Here is a 14,644-nt window from a genome sequence, read left to right as displayed (position 1 = left end):
ACTAAAAAAGGGCTTTTTAAACTTGGGCCAAGAGAGCATCCACGGTGTAGTGGACTGTGAAAAATGTATTTTGGCATAAAAGAGAGACATGTCTAATTAAACACCTATATGTCAGCTGTGACATTTTCACGTGTACCATAAGCATCCTGTTCTACATTAGCATAATTCTATGTTGAGTTTTAGTGCAGCACTGCTGACTGGCATTCTTTGATTGTTTGCAGTTTTTCTACAATGACTTGCTTGTGGCTAATTTCCCTTGTGGGTGTTTGTATCGTAAGAGCTCAGAAAAATTCTGACCAGAAATATTCTGGTTTAGACTATTCTCATATGCCGTCCATTCCTGGTGTAGAATGGTATGCCATGTAATCCACAGTTTCTCTGCACAGATTGTTTAGATTGGGTGTGAACTATTCATTTTCTCTGCATTACTGAAAAAAATTTCTGGAACCTCTCTAATACTCATTTTTCTTACTGTTTTTCTCATTTTGTCTCTTCCCTATTCCTTTTAGGGAAGCTAAGGTGACAAAAGGCCTCAGGCTGTTTGCTGGCTTTATGCGTCTTTTTTATTTCTTGGTTAAATGTTAGTATTTGTTCAAGTTTTGAATTGTTTTTCTTTTTCTGCAGCACGACCAAAATCTAATTTCAGAGCATCTAATTTCAGAGCACCTAGAATTAAGCTTCTCCTCACTTTGTGAATCTGGCACTGCTTGAGCACCTGCGAGGCTTTCGCCTCTGGGTATTATAGGTCCTTTGCACTTGCTCTTTGTGCCTTGATGAAATTATGAGAGTCCAATTCCAAGTGCTAGAGATCTGTATGTGTGTGCAGGAGGATGGAAACCTTCCTTAATCTGACAGTCCTCTGGAATGTCACATCTCTCTCAAGATTTCTAAAGACACTTTCCCTCAGTCTCAACAATCCACTCTTTTTCATTGTTGCCCTCAGGCACTGTGTTCTCATTTTTTAGATCAACCAGATTGAAGTAGTAGGTGAAATCTCTTAAGGGGTCAAGAGCCTATAAGAACTTCTATTTCTAAAATCAGCAGAAAGTAGTGTTGTCTGAAACTGAGCATGCTCCACTTCACAGCATGAGTAGCTGGGAAGGATAGCTCCCCTCACTATATGTAAGAACTTGCTTATATGCAGTTTGCAGTGTTCACATGGATATTTATACTTGCCTGACAAGACGGATTACATTCACCAATTATTTTATTGGACAGTTGCCTCAAAATCCTTCATTTCATCTATCCTACTTCTCTGTGGAGCGTAGCTCTGTCAAAGTTTTAGTCAGCGTTTTCTTTTCACCATCCACCTGGAGATGAGTAATACTTGTTTATTCCATGGCTGTGCTGTCTATTAAATGTGTATCAGAATGGACGGTATGGGGAATTTTATACTTTTCTGTTTTATATAATTAGCTGAGAATTTATCTCTAGTATATTCCAGATAACACAGTTCTGTTCACATTTCCTCAGCCTTCCAATAAGCTGTAAAAGCCACACAGCGTAAATTACAGTACATGAAAGCAGAGCCACATAACAAAGCATCAGATTCTCATGCATCAGGCATGCATCAACTAATGAAAATGGGGATTTCAAAAATCTTTGTGGCGATCTAAATTTTCCTTTCAGGACGCGGATATATTCAGATATCTCTGCATTTTACTAATGCTGGCACCAAGACAAAAACAGAGATTGAAGGCTTAAAAACTGAGGCGGAAAGCTTGTTATCCATGGATTCCATCACCAGATGATCTAATAGTTTCTTCTAGCCTTAGATTCTTAAATTTTGGGTCACCTTTGCAGTTTCCATAAATCGAGAATCATCCATAAGGCAAATGAACATGCAGGGAGCCTTTCTAGTAGTTTAGAACTTTATTTTTAAGGTGGTCTCCACATTTTCTTATCTGCAGAGATTAAACCATCTGTGTCAAAACCTTTCTGGAAACAGTGGACATAGTAGCACTTAGGCCTACCTTTTATCTTTTTCAGCCAAAAATATACTAACGCTTCATCTGTGTTACAGAAAATGCTACGATCTCACACCAGAATGGTTCTATTAGCATGCTTCCGGATGCATTTCTTTCCTTCTTTGTCTGAATGTGATCTGGCTTGCAATTTGTCAATGAGTTAGTTAACTGTTCTTTGCCTGATGTTATCGGTTTTCACATTAGATAATGATGTTGTTCATTAGAAGAAGCAGAATTACAATGTAATTTTACCAAAACAAAAAAAATAAAAAAGGATTTTTGTAAGTCTTCCTAAAGACATTCTTGAAATGGCTGACTTGTTAAACTTCATACTTTGTAGACTACTAAGCAAATCAAACTTGCTTTATTTATTTAAAAAAGGTTTTCAAAAGATGGTTTCTGAGATCATCACTGGTGTTTTCATTTCTTATCTGTATGGATGTGGTTAAGGTGTGGATAAGAAGTTGCTCCATCTGGGTAGCAAGTTCTCCAAAACAAACAAGAATTCAATTACTTAAATTGTCTGCATGGGAAACAAGGTGGTATTTCATGAGTTGTATGTTTTGGACTTAGGTGCCTTCAAGCATGAGTAGGTGATTTTATAAAAATCTTTCCAAAAAGCGTTATGGTTAGAGCTGGCTGGGTTTTTCTGATTAGGCAGAGGTGTCAGTTCATTGAAACAAAAATGTTTTACAGAACATCTAAGTTTGTATTAATTGTATTTTCAAGAAGGCAACATGACTTCATCCTGTCAACGTGCTTAGCAGGCTGCCCTAATGCTTGTCCTTTAAGAATTGGGAGAGTCTTAGCAAGTCTAGATCATCTGTATCCTTCTGAATCATTAGAGCAAAATAGAGCTATGTAGTGCAAAACTGCTAGAGTTGGTCCATGCTGGATCTGCCCATGATAAAGCATAGCAACTGTGATAGTTTCCTAGATACTAGACTCAAAATGTTTCTACCTATCTAGGTATTCTGGAGGTAGAAGAGAGTTTTTAAAATTGTATTTTCTATTTTTGAAAGGCAGATGATGACTTGTAGGAAACAATAGGTTCAGGATGTATTTTAGGCTGACAAGTAGTCAGTCTATGGAAAGATTTTCTAAATAATTTCATATATTCAGTCCCTCTATCTGAAATAATAAACTCCCTCACCGAGGCTGTTATTTCAAAGGTAAGATTCAGTGTACAAATTCTTGTTTAAAAAATAAAATGTCACCATCTGCACGTATGAAACTTAATTGCATTAAATATATTGCTTTTCCTTTCCTTAGATGATAAAATAGATCCTGTCTTGGCAAGAATTTTGAACATCCCTTCTGTTCATATTCCAACAATGATTTCTCCTGTTACATCAGCTTCAGAAAAAAAGGATAAGTCCATCAAACAAAAATCAGGAAAATCTCTGCCATCTGCAAAAACAAGCCGCAGCAAAATAGGCCCTTCACCACCTGATGACCCAGTAAAGCAAGAACAAGAAAAGGTGGGAGAATAGGCATTATGCAATGAACACAGAAAAGAAACAAAACATTCAAATACCTAAAGTTACACAACAGGATCATATGTTCTTCTCGCAGGGCTTTGAGCTGTGCTTTAACAAATTCCTAACAACTGATGGTGCTTCAAAGGATATGTTTAGTCTTCCAGTTGTTCTCAGATGTAGGTATTGGCAGCTGTTAATGAAGCTAGCCTTTACAACTCCACGGTGTAGGGCAGTCTGTCTTCCACAGTCCACGTACTTTTGTCAATTTTGTCTTTACAGTTACACCTGTTACCTTATTATCTCGGTGACTAGAATTGCTCTAGAAATCAATTTTTAGTTTAACCAAGTAGGAGAGCTGTTCTGTGCCTTCCAAAACCTGTATTGGAAAGTCTAACCAAATAGTAAATTAGTGGAGACAGTTTTGCAAAAGCTTGCTCTGCAATTTGGTCTTTCCAGCTGATCATAAGCTAGGGAAAGGACAGTCTTCTGAAAACAGGCATAATCAGAACACAAAGCAATGAGATCCATGAACAGTTTCATGTAACGCTAATGTTCTAAAATACACTGTCTGGGATAGTCCTTTAATGATAGTTATGATAAAAAGCTATCCCCTTTAACCTGATCACATTACAAAAGAGTAGCATTTCTAGATAATGTGCTTGTTAAATGTGGTTCTTAATATCTTTCCAGACTAGCTGCAAAAATATTTAAAGCATATAGCAGTGAGTTTTCATTTTACCTCTACTTGGTTCCAACTTTAATCAAGTATGGCTGAAATGAAGCAGAAAGAACTGCTAATAAAATGTCCCGATTCTCACCCAGAGACAAATTTCTGTCCAATCTGCTGCATGTAATATTTTTCATGACCAATTATTTTCCATTGACCCGGTAATTTCTCCCTCTCGTGTTCTGCTTCTTCCATAGGCTGGTGGATGATATGTAAAAAACATGAAAGGCACCAGGTCTGACATCTTTTCCCGCTCTGTTTTCTCTTTTGTCCTGTTCCTCAGAATTTCTCCATGGAAAATTAACACTAGTTCATACAACTGTGGTGGCTTCCAATTCCAGAGGCATTTCATGAAACTCTACTTCAGTTCTTGCTACTGTTTTCTAGGGCGCTGCCCTGAAAAGGTTCACCACCTTCTGGTCTAAAGATCTGAAAATTTCTTTTTCAGAACTCTGTCTTGCAAAACTGGTCTTTTGTCTGCTCTGGTTACTTTTGGCCGCTTCTCTCTTGCTATGGCTTTACCAGAGGCTTATAAGTTCTCTTCTCAGTTCCCTTTGCAAAGGAGGTTGAATGGAGATCATAATTCTGTTGTCAGACCTGGGCTGAAGTGTTCAAAGTAGAATGGGCAATATGGAAATGAAGGGTTAAATGCAGTTCAGGTTTATTAGAAACAGGAGATAGTTTCCATTACGAAGCAAATGAGAGGAGAGAGTACTAAGAAAGACAGCAATAAGCACATACTGAGAGTTGTAAGAATAGCTTTGGAAGACTCTCTAAACGCAACGTACCTATGCTGCCTCCGTGGTGCCTAGTGGATGAAGTAATGCTGTGGCTCTTGTTTCAACATGGATTCTGTCCATATCCACAAAAAGTCCTGCTGACCTAATTTCAACAAGTTTAGCTAGGTATTTAAAGAGCATGAGCATGGAAAGTGGTATAGGGAGTTGCCAAACAGTGCTCCGCATAACACACAGCACAACATACAAACGAACTCTGTACAAACAAATACCCCTACCATTAACATTCTGCCAGGAGGACATCTAAGTTCTTCCTTTTCCAAAAGACTTTTTACTAGTTGGTTTAGAATGTCTTCGGACAGGCAGTATCCATGTTAGTGCATATAGCACCCAGCTGTGTGAGTCTGCAAGTATTTTGGAGGACAGGATTAGAATCTGGAGCAAACTTGACAAATTCACATGGATGTGGTCTGTAAAATAGGATGTAATTCAGTAAGAATAAGTGCTAGGTTCTACAATTACATATACGTAATCAATATGTATTTACAGAATGTGTAACGGTTCTATCAATTACAATTCTACAGAAAAAAGGTCTGAGAGTTGCAATGGATCACAAGCTATACATAAGTCAACAATGCCATCTTGCTGTGAGAAGGGCAAAGACCACATTGAGGTGAATAAACAGGAGTACAGTCTACTAAATATGTGAAGTTATTTTCCATTCAGGGCTGGCAGAGCCTCAGTTGAAGTATTGGGTCCAGTTATGGATACTGCACTGCAAGAAAAATATGGGTCACACTGGAGAGTTTTAAGGAAAGTACCAAGAAAGATCAGAGATCTAGAAAACTTCACCAGTGGGGAGAGATTAAAAGGCTTGGCTTGGGTTTGTTTGATCTAGAGTTGAGAGACAAAATAGCCTTCTGTAAAGAGCTAAAGGGACACCATCATCTCTTATGCTAGCCCATATAATCAGAAGAAATAATCAGAAATAAACTAATTTTTTGCAAGAGATATTCAGGCTAACTGATAGGAAAATGTCAATAAGGTTAAGCAAGGTAAAGCACTGGAATAGATTGCCAGGAAACCTCCAGCCCTGGAAATTTTTAGAATAGGTTACATTAACATTTTTCTCTAGCGATATAGGTAGACTTGATTATTATTTTTTTTTACCATTAGACTAAGAGAAGTAGGGTTGCTTCTGTTACTTACACCTGAGGGTTACTTCTGCCCTGTTCTGTGACTTGTGCCCAGTGATCCTGTGACTGCAGTCTTAGGGTATTGGGAGTAGCCTTAACTGCCCAGTAATATTATGTAAAGTAACCATAAAATGTACACCATCCTTTATGCTGAAAAACAGATAGCAAAATATCTGCCAATTTTCTATTCCTAAAAATCAAGACTATAGGGTAATACCAGGAAAAGTTCTCTCTGTTACCTTTGTCTGCAACCCAAAGTTGTTTTCATTTTACGACTACTGACATAGTGTAGTTCATCATCACATAGGTTTTTGGGGGGATGACATTAAAGGGTCCATTATTGTATTTTTTCCAAATGTTCCAGGGTCTTCAGACATTCCTTAGGTCAACCTCATCTTTTCTAGTCATCAGAACAATTTCCACTACAGAGCAGTGCAAAGAGGATTACCCATTTTAACTGCCAAATATTCCTTCCTTTCCCCGTCTCAAGTCAGTGCTGTATTTGCAGCAGACTGGAAGTACTGCTCTGCTTCTCTTTTGTGCCCTTTTAACGATTATAGGCAAAGTAACTGATGTGCAACTTCAAGAACTATTTCATGCTCTTCTGCTTCACATTATCTATTTATTGTCATTTCATATTGACACTGTGCACAAGATACCATAACGACTCAGCAAAATTAATAAAGTTGGGAAGGGTTGTTCTTCAAGGGTTAATAAAGAGGAATGAAAGAAGCTAGCATAATCAAAGAAAATAAGCTAATGTTTCCACTTCAGAATCCATGAACTCTCAAAATGTTAAAAATGAGTGGTAGAAAGCACTTTGGTTTTTTTAAATGTTTTGTTACAACTGAAATCTGTACTCTGTTTTTTTCTGTAGTGTTTTAAAATGTGGAATAAAACTAAATCATTTTTCATTCTGTAGATGGAAATGGAAGAACCAGCTTCCCAAACACAAGTGACATCAAATGCTCTTGCTTTCCGAAGTTTGAATGTCTCCTGTCCCAATGGACTGGTATTAACTTTCCTTGGTGAAAGTTTTGGAGGTTAGTTTTCTGAGCCACTGCAAAGTAAGGAATTTAAAAGAAGTTAAAATTACAGAAGAAAAATATTTCTGCCTTGATTGATTTAGATATAGCTATTAATTTTTTAATGTCTCAGATTTCTAAGTTTGACATAATGTCTGTTTAATAGTATTTGCAACATAAATAATGTGGTTTAATTCAAACAAATGTAAAAAAATCTAGAATTGCAAGTTGTTGGACATAACAGATTGGGGGCGGGGAAGCAGCAACCCAAAAAAGCACATGGAGTCATGTTGAATAATCAGTTGAATGTGCATGTGTATCGGAATACTAAAGAAAAATTAATAAATTCAATTCATAAATGAGGAATCTTGAGTGCTAACAGGAAGATTGTTATGTTACCTATATCTTCACCTCCTTTGGAGTCATATGTACTGTTCTTAAGTCCACAAGACAAAATGTTCATATTTTGAAAGATTCAGCGAAGAGTGACAAAAACGATTAAAGCATTGGAAGGTGTATCTTACAGTGAGCTCATGTCACCAGAGAACTCTAATTAACAAAGAAAAGGTCAAAGGAGTGACTGGTGCCAGTCTGGAAGGACAAGGAAACAGAATTTTTGGTGATAGCTTGTAAACAGAGTATACAGAGGTATTACAAATTTCAGGGGCTTGAAACTGAAAAGTAGTACTTTGTGCTAGATTTAAGTTGTGCTCATTTTTTAATGGTAAGAGTGATTAACAAAACTAAGCCATGCTGTAATGGACTCTCTGCTACTGGATATTTTACAGTCAGGTTTTGTTGCTTTTCTAGAAGATATGATCAGTTTTAAACAGAAATTATTTCACAGAAGTCCTTTGATTTAAGCCATCCAGTACATATAGAGAAGATTGTCATAATAAGCCTTTTTACCCTTATTGTTGAATTTCCTTTGGAAGACTGTGCCTGACACATCCCTCTGCAATGATTCCGTTTCCCAGTGTTTTTAAGAATCAGCTTGAGGTTCATCTATGCATACTGTGAACTGTAATAAATATCAGGGGTTTGTAGTCACGCTGTTAGGTTTTGAAGCAAACAAATGTGAATTTTTTTGCTGTCATCTGGTCAATTTTAAAAACAGCCATCTATGGCATGTGATTTAATACCTATGTACAACCAATCTGTCCAGCCCAGACTATATTGGAGATATTGAGTATGTGAAAATAGATCAGCACAACTGCAGAGGTGCCCGTATCCAGGAATAAACCAGATTTATCACACACACCAAATACATGCTAGCAGTAATTCCAGCACATCCTATGTGGGAGCTGCTGCATAAAACCCAAGAGAATCATTTCTGTTCCTGGCAACTGATGGAACAACATACCTCTTAGAAACCAGCCAAGTGTGTGTAAATTAATAAAAAATAAGGATTTTTTTATTAAATAGTATTAATAAGTGTAGTATGGTACACAAGGATCCAGCACAAACTTATAATAATTTGAGAGAGGAATGCCTCGATTAATTTTTATTTTTTTTGGCTACATAGACCTGAATTGCTAGCAAAAGCTTCCCTCATTTTTCTTCTCAGACATCTCTTTCCTTTTTATATAAAAATCATAGAATCATTGTACAGCCCAGGTTGGAAGGGACCTCAAAAGATCGTCTGGTCCAGCCTTTTGTGGGAAAGGGAGCTATCTAGCACTCTGCCCAATCACATATTGAAAACCTCCACCAACGGGGTCTCTACCATGCCCCTGGGGAGGTTGTTCCAGTGAATGATTGTTCTCACTGTAAAAAAATTCTTTTATATTGAGATGAAACCTCTTCTATTGTAACTTGAACCCATTGTCCCTTGTCTTCTCCCTGTGGCTCTTTGTGGAGAGAGAGCCTCTGTCCTCTTTGTGGGCACCCTTTAAGTACTGGAATACTGTGATGAGGTGCCCCCTGAGCCTTCTCAAGGGAGAAGAGACCTAAGTCCTTCAGCCTTTCCTCATAGGACAGGTTCTCCAGCTCTTTGATCATCTCTGTGGCCCTCCTTTGGACCCTCTCCAGTCAATCTGCGTCTTTCTTGAATTGTGGGGGCCAGAACTGGACACAGTACTCCAAGTGCAACCTGACAAGCGCTGAGTAGAGTGGGATGATCACATCTCTGTCTCTGTTAATAATGTCCTGGTGGATGCAGCCAGCTTGGCAGAGTTTGCCCGTTTAGGGTAAATGTGCTCTGATGTGAAGTAAAGAGGGTGCAGAGGGTTTTCAAATACGTAGTTTGTCAAAGAGCTTAAGTTGAAGTGCTGAATAGTTGAGGTGAACAGACACATGCACATAGTCTCCTAACACAACTACCATACCTATACTTATCAGCACACTCAACACATTTCCATAATTTAATCTAAAAACTTTATTTGTTCAAGTAGACAAAATATCTAACTTCAGTTTCTATACAAACTCAAACTTGGTGAAACTCAGTAACTTTTTTCACCTTTATGGGGCAGTTAGGAAATTCCTCTCAGCTAATGTCAGTCTTCTAAAAGTTCAAAAGTTCAGCATCCATAATAAATCCATCTTCAAATTTCCCTTATTTTAATTCGGAAAGACAGACAGGTCCATAGGGGGATGCAAAATTTCTAAATAGATCACTGCTTTGAATTGTTCTCTGAAAAACATAGTCTGTCCCTTACATTGTGGATTACAGAGGAAGCCAAGGAGGGTTAGTCTTACTCATCTTAAGTTGCATACCTTGTGTAGACACCATGATACTCGGTGTTTAGCACTGTTTGTGTGCTGAATGCGTGCTACATGGTGTTAAGTAATTCAGAATTTCTTTGTAGGTTTGAAAGGTGAAGCCACGACAGCTGAAGCTGAGAAAGAGGTGGCTGAAAAAGAGAAAAGTGAGGCCAAAGCAGATGAAGCCAAGGAAGAGGAGGTTGAGAAAGGTGAGGCCAAAGCAAATGAAGCAAAGAACGAAGAGGTTATGGAAAGTGGAGAGAAGGAACATGAAGTTACAGAAGGTGAAATAAAGCACGAAGACACCAAAAGAGAACAGGCCAAGCAACCTGCTCTGGAAATTCTTGTAAGGCAGAGTTATCCCCAAAAGGTAAAGAACTCTCATCTATATACATCTGTGGCAAGGCAAACAGAACAAGAGGTGTCAAGAGTCATCACCAGTCAAGGAACTGTCATAAAGTACATGATTGATGGATCTACCCAGGTACGTTTAGCAGAATTCATTGAAAGCAGCCTGCGTGTGTGATTACCCTTGAACTTGTGCTTGTCAACCAAGACAAATGTCCAGTTTGTAGATGGAGTTAAGTTACCACTGAGTTACACAGCCATGTGACGACTAAAATGCTCTTGCCTTTGTTCAGAATCAGAACTTAAGGCACATAGGGAGCTTTAATGATGAAAATTTTAGGCATGTGAAGATTTTAGGCAACTTTGGGATTAAGAAATAGTTGAATATAGTTTTACAAAATACATTTCTGGAGTTAAACATCTAAAGTGTGGATTAGTTGGGCTTTGGGTATTTTTTGCAACACAAAAGTATCCATATATTTTTTCAGTCATCTAAACAGTCATATGGGCTCCAGAAAAGACCTGAACTGTTCTTCAGTCCTGCAGACACTTTTGGGTGTCCTAAATTTTCATCAAAAAGACTTTATATTACTAAGTGCCTTCTTTGTTTACATGTATTAAGGTTGCCCAGAATTCTGGTTCCTTTTAGGTGCTGTAGGCTAGATACCATCTTTGCTGATACTGTAATCAATCTACAAATAACTGTCTTTCTAAAGTCTAATGTTCTAGGTGTAGTTAGCAAACAGACAAAAAGAGTAGTCATCTGTTTTGACTCAGAAACTGTAAAAAAGATTCCTTATTTCCTCAAGGCTTTTTTCTGTCTAAGTAGACCACAACTCCTAGTACAAGTTCTTTATATCCATTCATTGCATTAGATCTTAAACCGTTTAGCTTGGATTTCTGAGAAACATACCCATCTCAGAAATATGGAACTAGCTGCTGTATGTCTATATATTCTCAACGTACTGTCTCCTGGTAGAAGAACATACATCTTATGTGCCTAGCATGATCGTACCATAGTCTTTGTATAAGCAAATTATGAGTGTGTCCTTCTTTATATTAACTTAGTGTTTGTGACTCATCAAGAATATATTGCATATAGATAAGCATTCAAAAAAGAAGAAATATTTAATTACCTTACAGTAACTCTAGCTCTTGAGATGTTTCTATATGTTTTCCATTTGTTTTGCATATTGTACCATCTTCTCCCTAGAACATCTGTACTGTATTTGTAAATGAATTCAGGGATGATTGTTCCCTATCACATAGGGAACATGCATATCAAGAGTTGAGCGTAATACACAATAGATCTCAGAAACCAGCTATAACATGAATAACCATGACTTCTTTTTGTTAGCTGTCTTGGTGGCTAAAAAATTAGCAGCAATCCTAGACAAGTGGAATACCTGAGTACAGATCAGTAGGGTGATACAGATGCATTACCATTGCTACAAAAAAAGAAAAAAGTCAACAACCTTTCACCACTTAAAAAGTCAAAGAATAATCTTTACTGTTTACTTTTATAATGCCTGTTCATTACTAAGTAGAATCTCCATTAATTATTTTTGTGAACTGCAGCAATTAGGAGTCCTTTCAAGATGGCTTCTTTATTTCTTGTATTCATTCTGAGAGTCTTTTACTTTTTTTCCCTCCATCACTCACAATATTCTAGTGACTGTTCTTTTGAGACTTTCTATTGGTGTTTTAAGTGATTATAACCTCTGGTGTGTCCTTGATTGCTGTAGATTCTGTTTGCTGATGGCACAGTGAGTAGGAGCCCTGATTCTGGCCCTGTCCTACCACCACCTACAATTTCAGATAACATGCAACTAATACCAGAATTGGAGCCTTCACCTGAGACCAGCACTAAGAAAGGTAACATTTGCAGTGTTTTGGACAGATTTAAAGTTAGCAGGTCTGATGATACTTAATAAAGGGCATATTTCTTTAGTCTGAAAATTCTGCCAGTGTGAAAATGCAATTTTATCTGTACTCAGGTGCTGCACACTGCTAATTTGTTACCTTCATATCAAATCATTTCTCTCTTACTCCGGATTTCTTTTTCTTCTAACATGCTAGGGCTCTAATAAGTAAAAGGGTATGTAAGAATTACATCGGTAGCAGAGTGATTCAACACAAAGTATTAAAAAATAAATCCTTGCAACTATAGTGGTGTCAAATACTTAGTTATGGGTTACACAGTTTTTAGTCTTAGTATTGAGAAATACTTCTGTCACAGAGGATTCACTATATATTTCTTTATCATTTTATGTATTCCAAGGCACCTACTACTGGCCGTTATTAATGGGTTGTATGGACTTGCGGTCGGTCCCAATATAACCATTCTTACATTATTTTGTTTGGCTGAGAAAGAACCAAATAAAAATTTACTTCATACCTCAGAGTGTAGTCTGAGATCAGTCAGTGCTCCTTAGTGCAAAGAATAATTATGAACTGTCATCATATTAACATATAATTTATTGGAAGTATGGGAATAAAAATTGCTGCCAAAGAGAAAAGTTTGTCAAAAAGAGACTTTCAAGTCATCGAGTCCAGTCCTTGTTCATAGGATATTCCTTAGGATAACTGGAAGGATGTTGGAGAACTTACCTGACAAACCACCTATTTTTCAGTCTCAGTATTTGTGGCTAGTGTATATCCTTTATTCCGTATCCTTTATTTATGAACACTTTTTCCCCTCCACCTTTCCTCTCCACTGCTTAGTCTTGACAAATTTGTAGTGAGAAGTTTAATTTCTTTTTGGCTTTGTTTTTTTTTTGTTTGGGTTTTTTTTTTTGCTAGGATGTATGTGGTGTAAGCCTTTTAGTCTCCCCTCTGGACTATGCTATTGTCTTTTGCATTTGCATATGCTTAGTCCAAGTTCCTTTTCTTGAATATGGGAGACCAGAGTTCTCTATCACATTCTTAATAAGGTGTCTCCATTAGCTTTCACAATGTGATCTCCCTCCCTTTTCTTCTGGTGCACCATGGGATTGTATTTGCCTTTTTTGTCACTGTATTTTCACACTGATAACTTGTAGTCATTCTGTATGCATGATACCTCCAGGTCTTTCTTTTCTTCTACTGTTGAAAACTTGTCTGAAGTGTAAGTTATTTTATTCCTTTTTGCATTAAATTTAATTCTAATAGGCTGTATCGAATTCCTATTACTTTAATATTCAAGCTCATGGGACAGTTATGGATGCTTTTTTTTCTGTAATCCATTCAGATTTTCTTCTGCATTGATAGTGTCTTCCAAAGTCATGTCATAATCAGATGTCATTAACATGCTGTTCACTGTTTCTGTGTCATTAATGAACATTAAATACGATTAGTTCAAGGGTAGACACTTGAATAACAGTGCTTGTAATTTTCCTCCAGCCTGATAAATAGTTCTTTCAATTCTGTCAAAACCAATACTCGCAGAAGCTCTTCACTTTATTGATTTTGTCTTTTGCCTTAGAGAATACCAAGCCTGATGCAGAAACAAAAAAAGGAAGAGGCAGTGACGGCATGTTAAACCCAAACAAGGATGAGTTCTTTGAAAGTACTGTGCAGGGTCTGGTTAATTCTGAGCAACCGAAGGAGAACCAGGCAGGAACCTGGATAACAACAGCTCCATCAGGGATTCGAGTGGGCACAGAGGGAGCAAAGAGAATGGATCTGAAGCCGCTCTTAATGTATCAGGCAACTGACCCAGCTGAGGGAACGGTATTACCATTTTTGTGTTATTAAAGCAATTTCTACTCAACTAAGGGACAGGGCTGCCATCATATAAGTTGTAGGATTTGTTCTTTGAACATATATCCTACAGGTTGTGTAATAACCTGTAGGATAACGTAACATAACACCGTTACGAATACAAAAGCTTTACATTTTAAAGAAAATGTGAGTCCTCGGTCTCTGAAGTAGACAGACTTGCAGTAGTCTAGCTTCATCAGGGTTTCAGTACATAATGCGTTATTTTACTGTTGTTGCTGTTACAAGTATCACAGAGCTAATATAAATGAGTATTCCTTCATTCTTTCAGGTTATGACTGTACGAGATGATGAAGTGATAATTGTTGAGAAGCTGGATGGCAGCAGAGTAGTAGATCATGCTGATGGTACTAGGATCACAACTTTTTATCAAAACTGTGAAGAAGTTTTTGTACCAGAGGGTAGTGAGGAAACAGGTAAAATCAAAAGAGCAGCACTTATCTCTGCTATATCTTGTGAAGCAGATAATTGTCAAAATTACCACAGAAGGTTCATACCAGATAATTGTCAAAATTATTAAAGAAGGCTCAGACCAATAGCCTAGATAACAAATCGACAAGTGCAGGCTAGGCTTGGTTTGTCTGCTTGGTCTTTTTTTCGTCAGTATTCAGTGCAAAAATTACATTGTAGCAAACAAGCAAATTTTCTTCTTTCCATGTATATACTTGCATGACCCACCTTCACCATGAGAGCACAGTGCC

The 14,644-nt window shown here is 37.5% G+C and overlaps 1 protein-coding gene across 1 annotated transcript in view; it reads left to right on the top strand.

The window, feature by feature from the left end:
- The window catches only part of SPAG17 (sperm associated antigen 17), a 105,945-nt gene that overhangs the window by 66,115 nt on the left and 25,186 nt on the right, over window positions 1–14,644 (top strand). Inside the window, exons 24-29 of the mRNA XM_063352750.1 lie at window positions 3,240–3,448; window positions 7,031–7,151; window positions 9,941–10,320; window positions 11,930–12,059; window positions 13,681–13,895; window positions 14,215–14,359. Of these exons, the coding sequence (XP_063208820.1) occupies window positions 3,240–3,448; window positions 7,031–7,151; window positions 9,941–10,320; window positions 11,930–12,059; window positions 13,681–13,895; window positions 14,215–14,359 (1,200 nt within the window). The remainder of the gene's footprint in view (window positions 1–3,239; window positions 3,449–7,030; window positions 7,152–9,940; window positions 10,321–11,929; window positions 12,060–13,680; window positions 13,896–14,214; window positions 14,360–14,644) is intronic.

This window comes from Chroicocephalus ridibundus, chromosome 1 (assembly GCF_963924245.1).
Source record: "Chroicocephalus ridibundus chromosome 1, bChrRid1.1, whole genome shotgun sequence".
Taxonomy (NCBI): Eukaryota; Metazoa; Chordata; class Aves; order Charadriiformes; family Laridae; genus Chroicocephalus; species Chroicocephalus ridibundus.
Note: the sequence above shows the minus strand (reverse complement) of the source record. Positions and strands in the feature narration are given on the sequence as shown.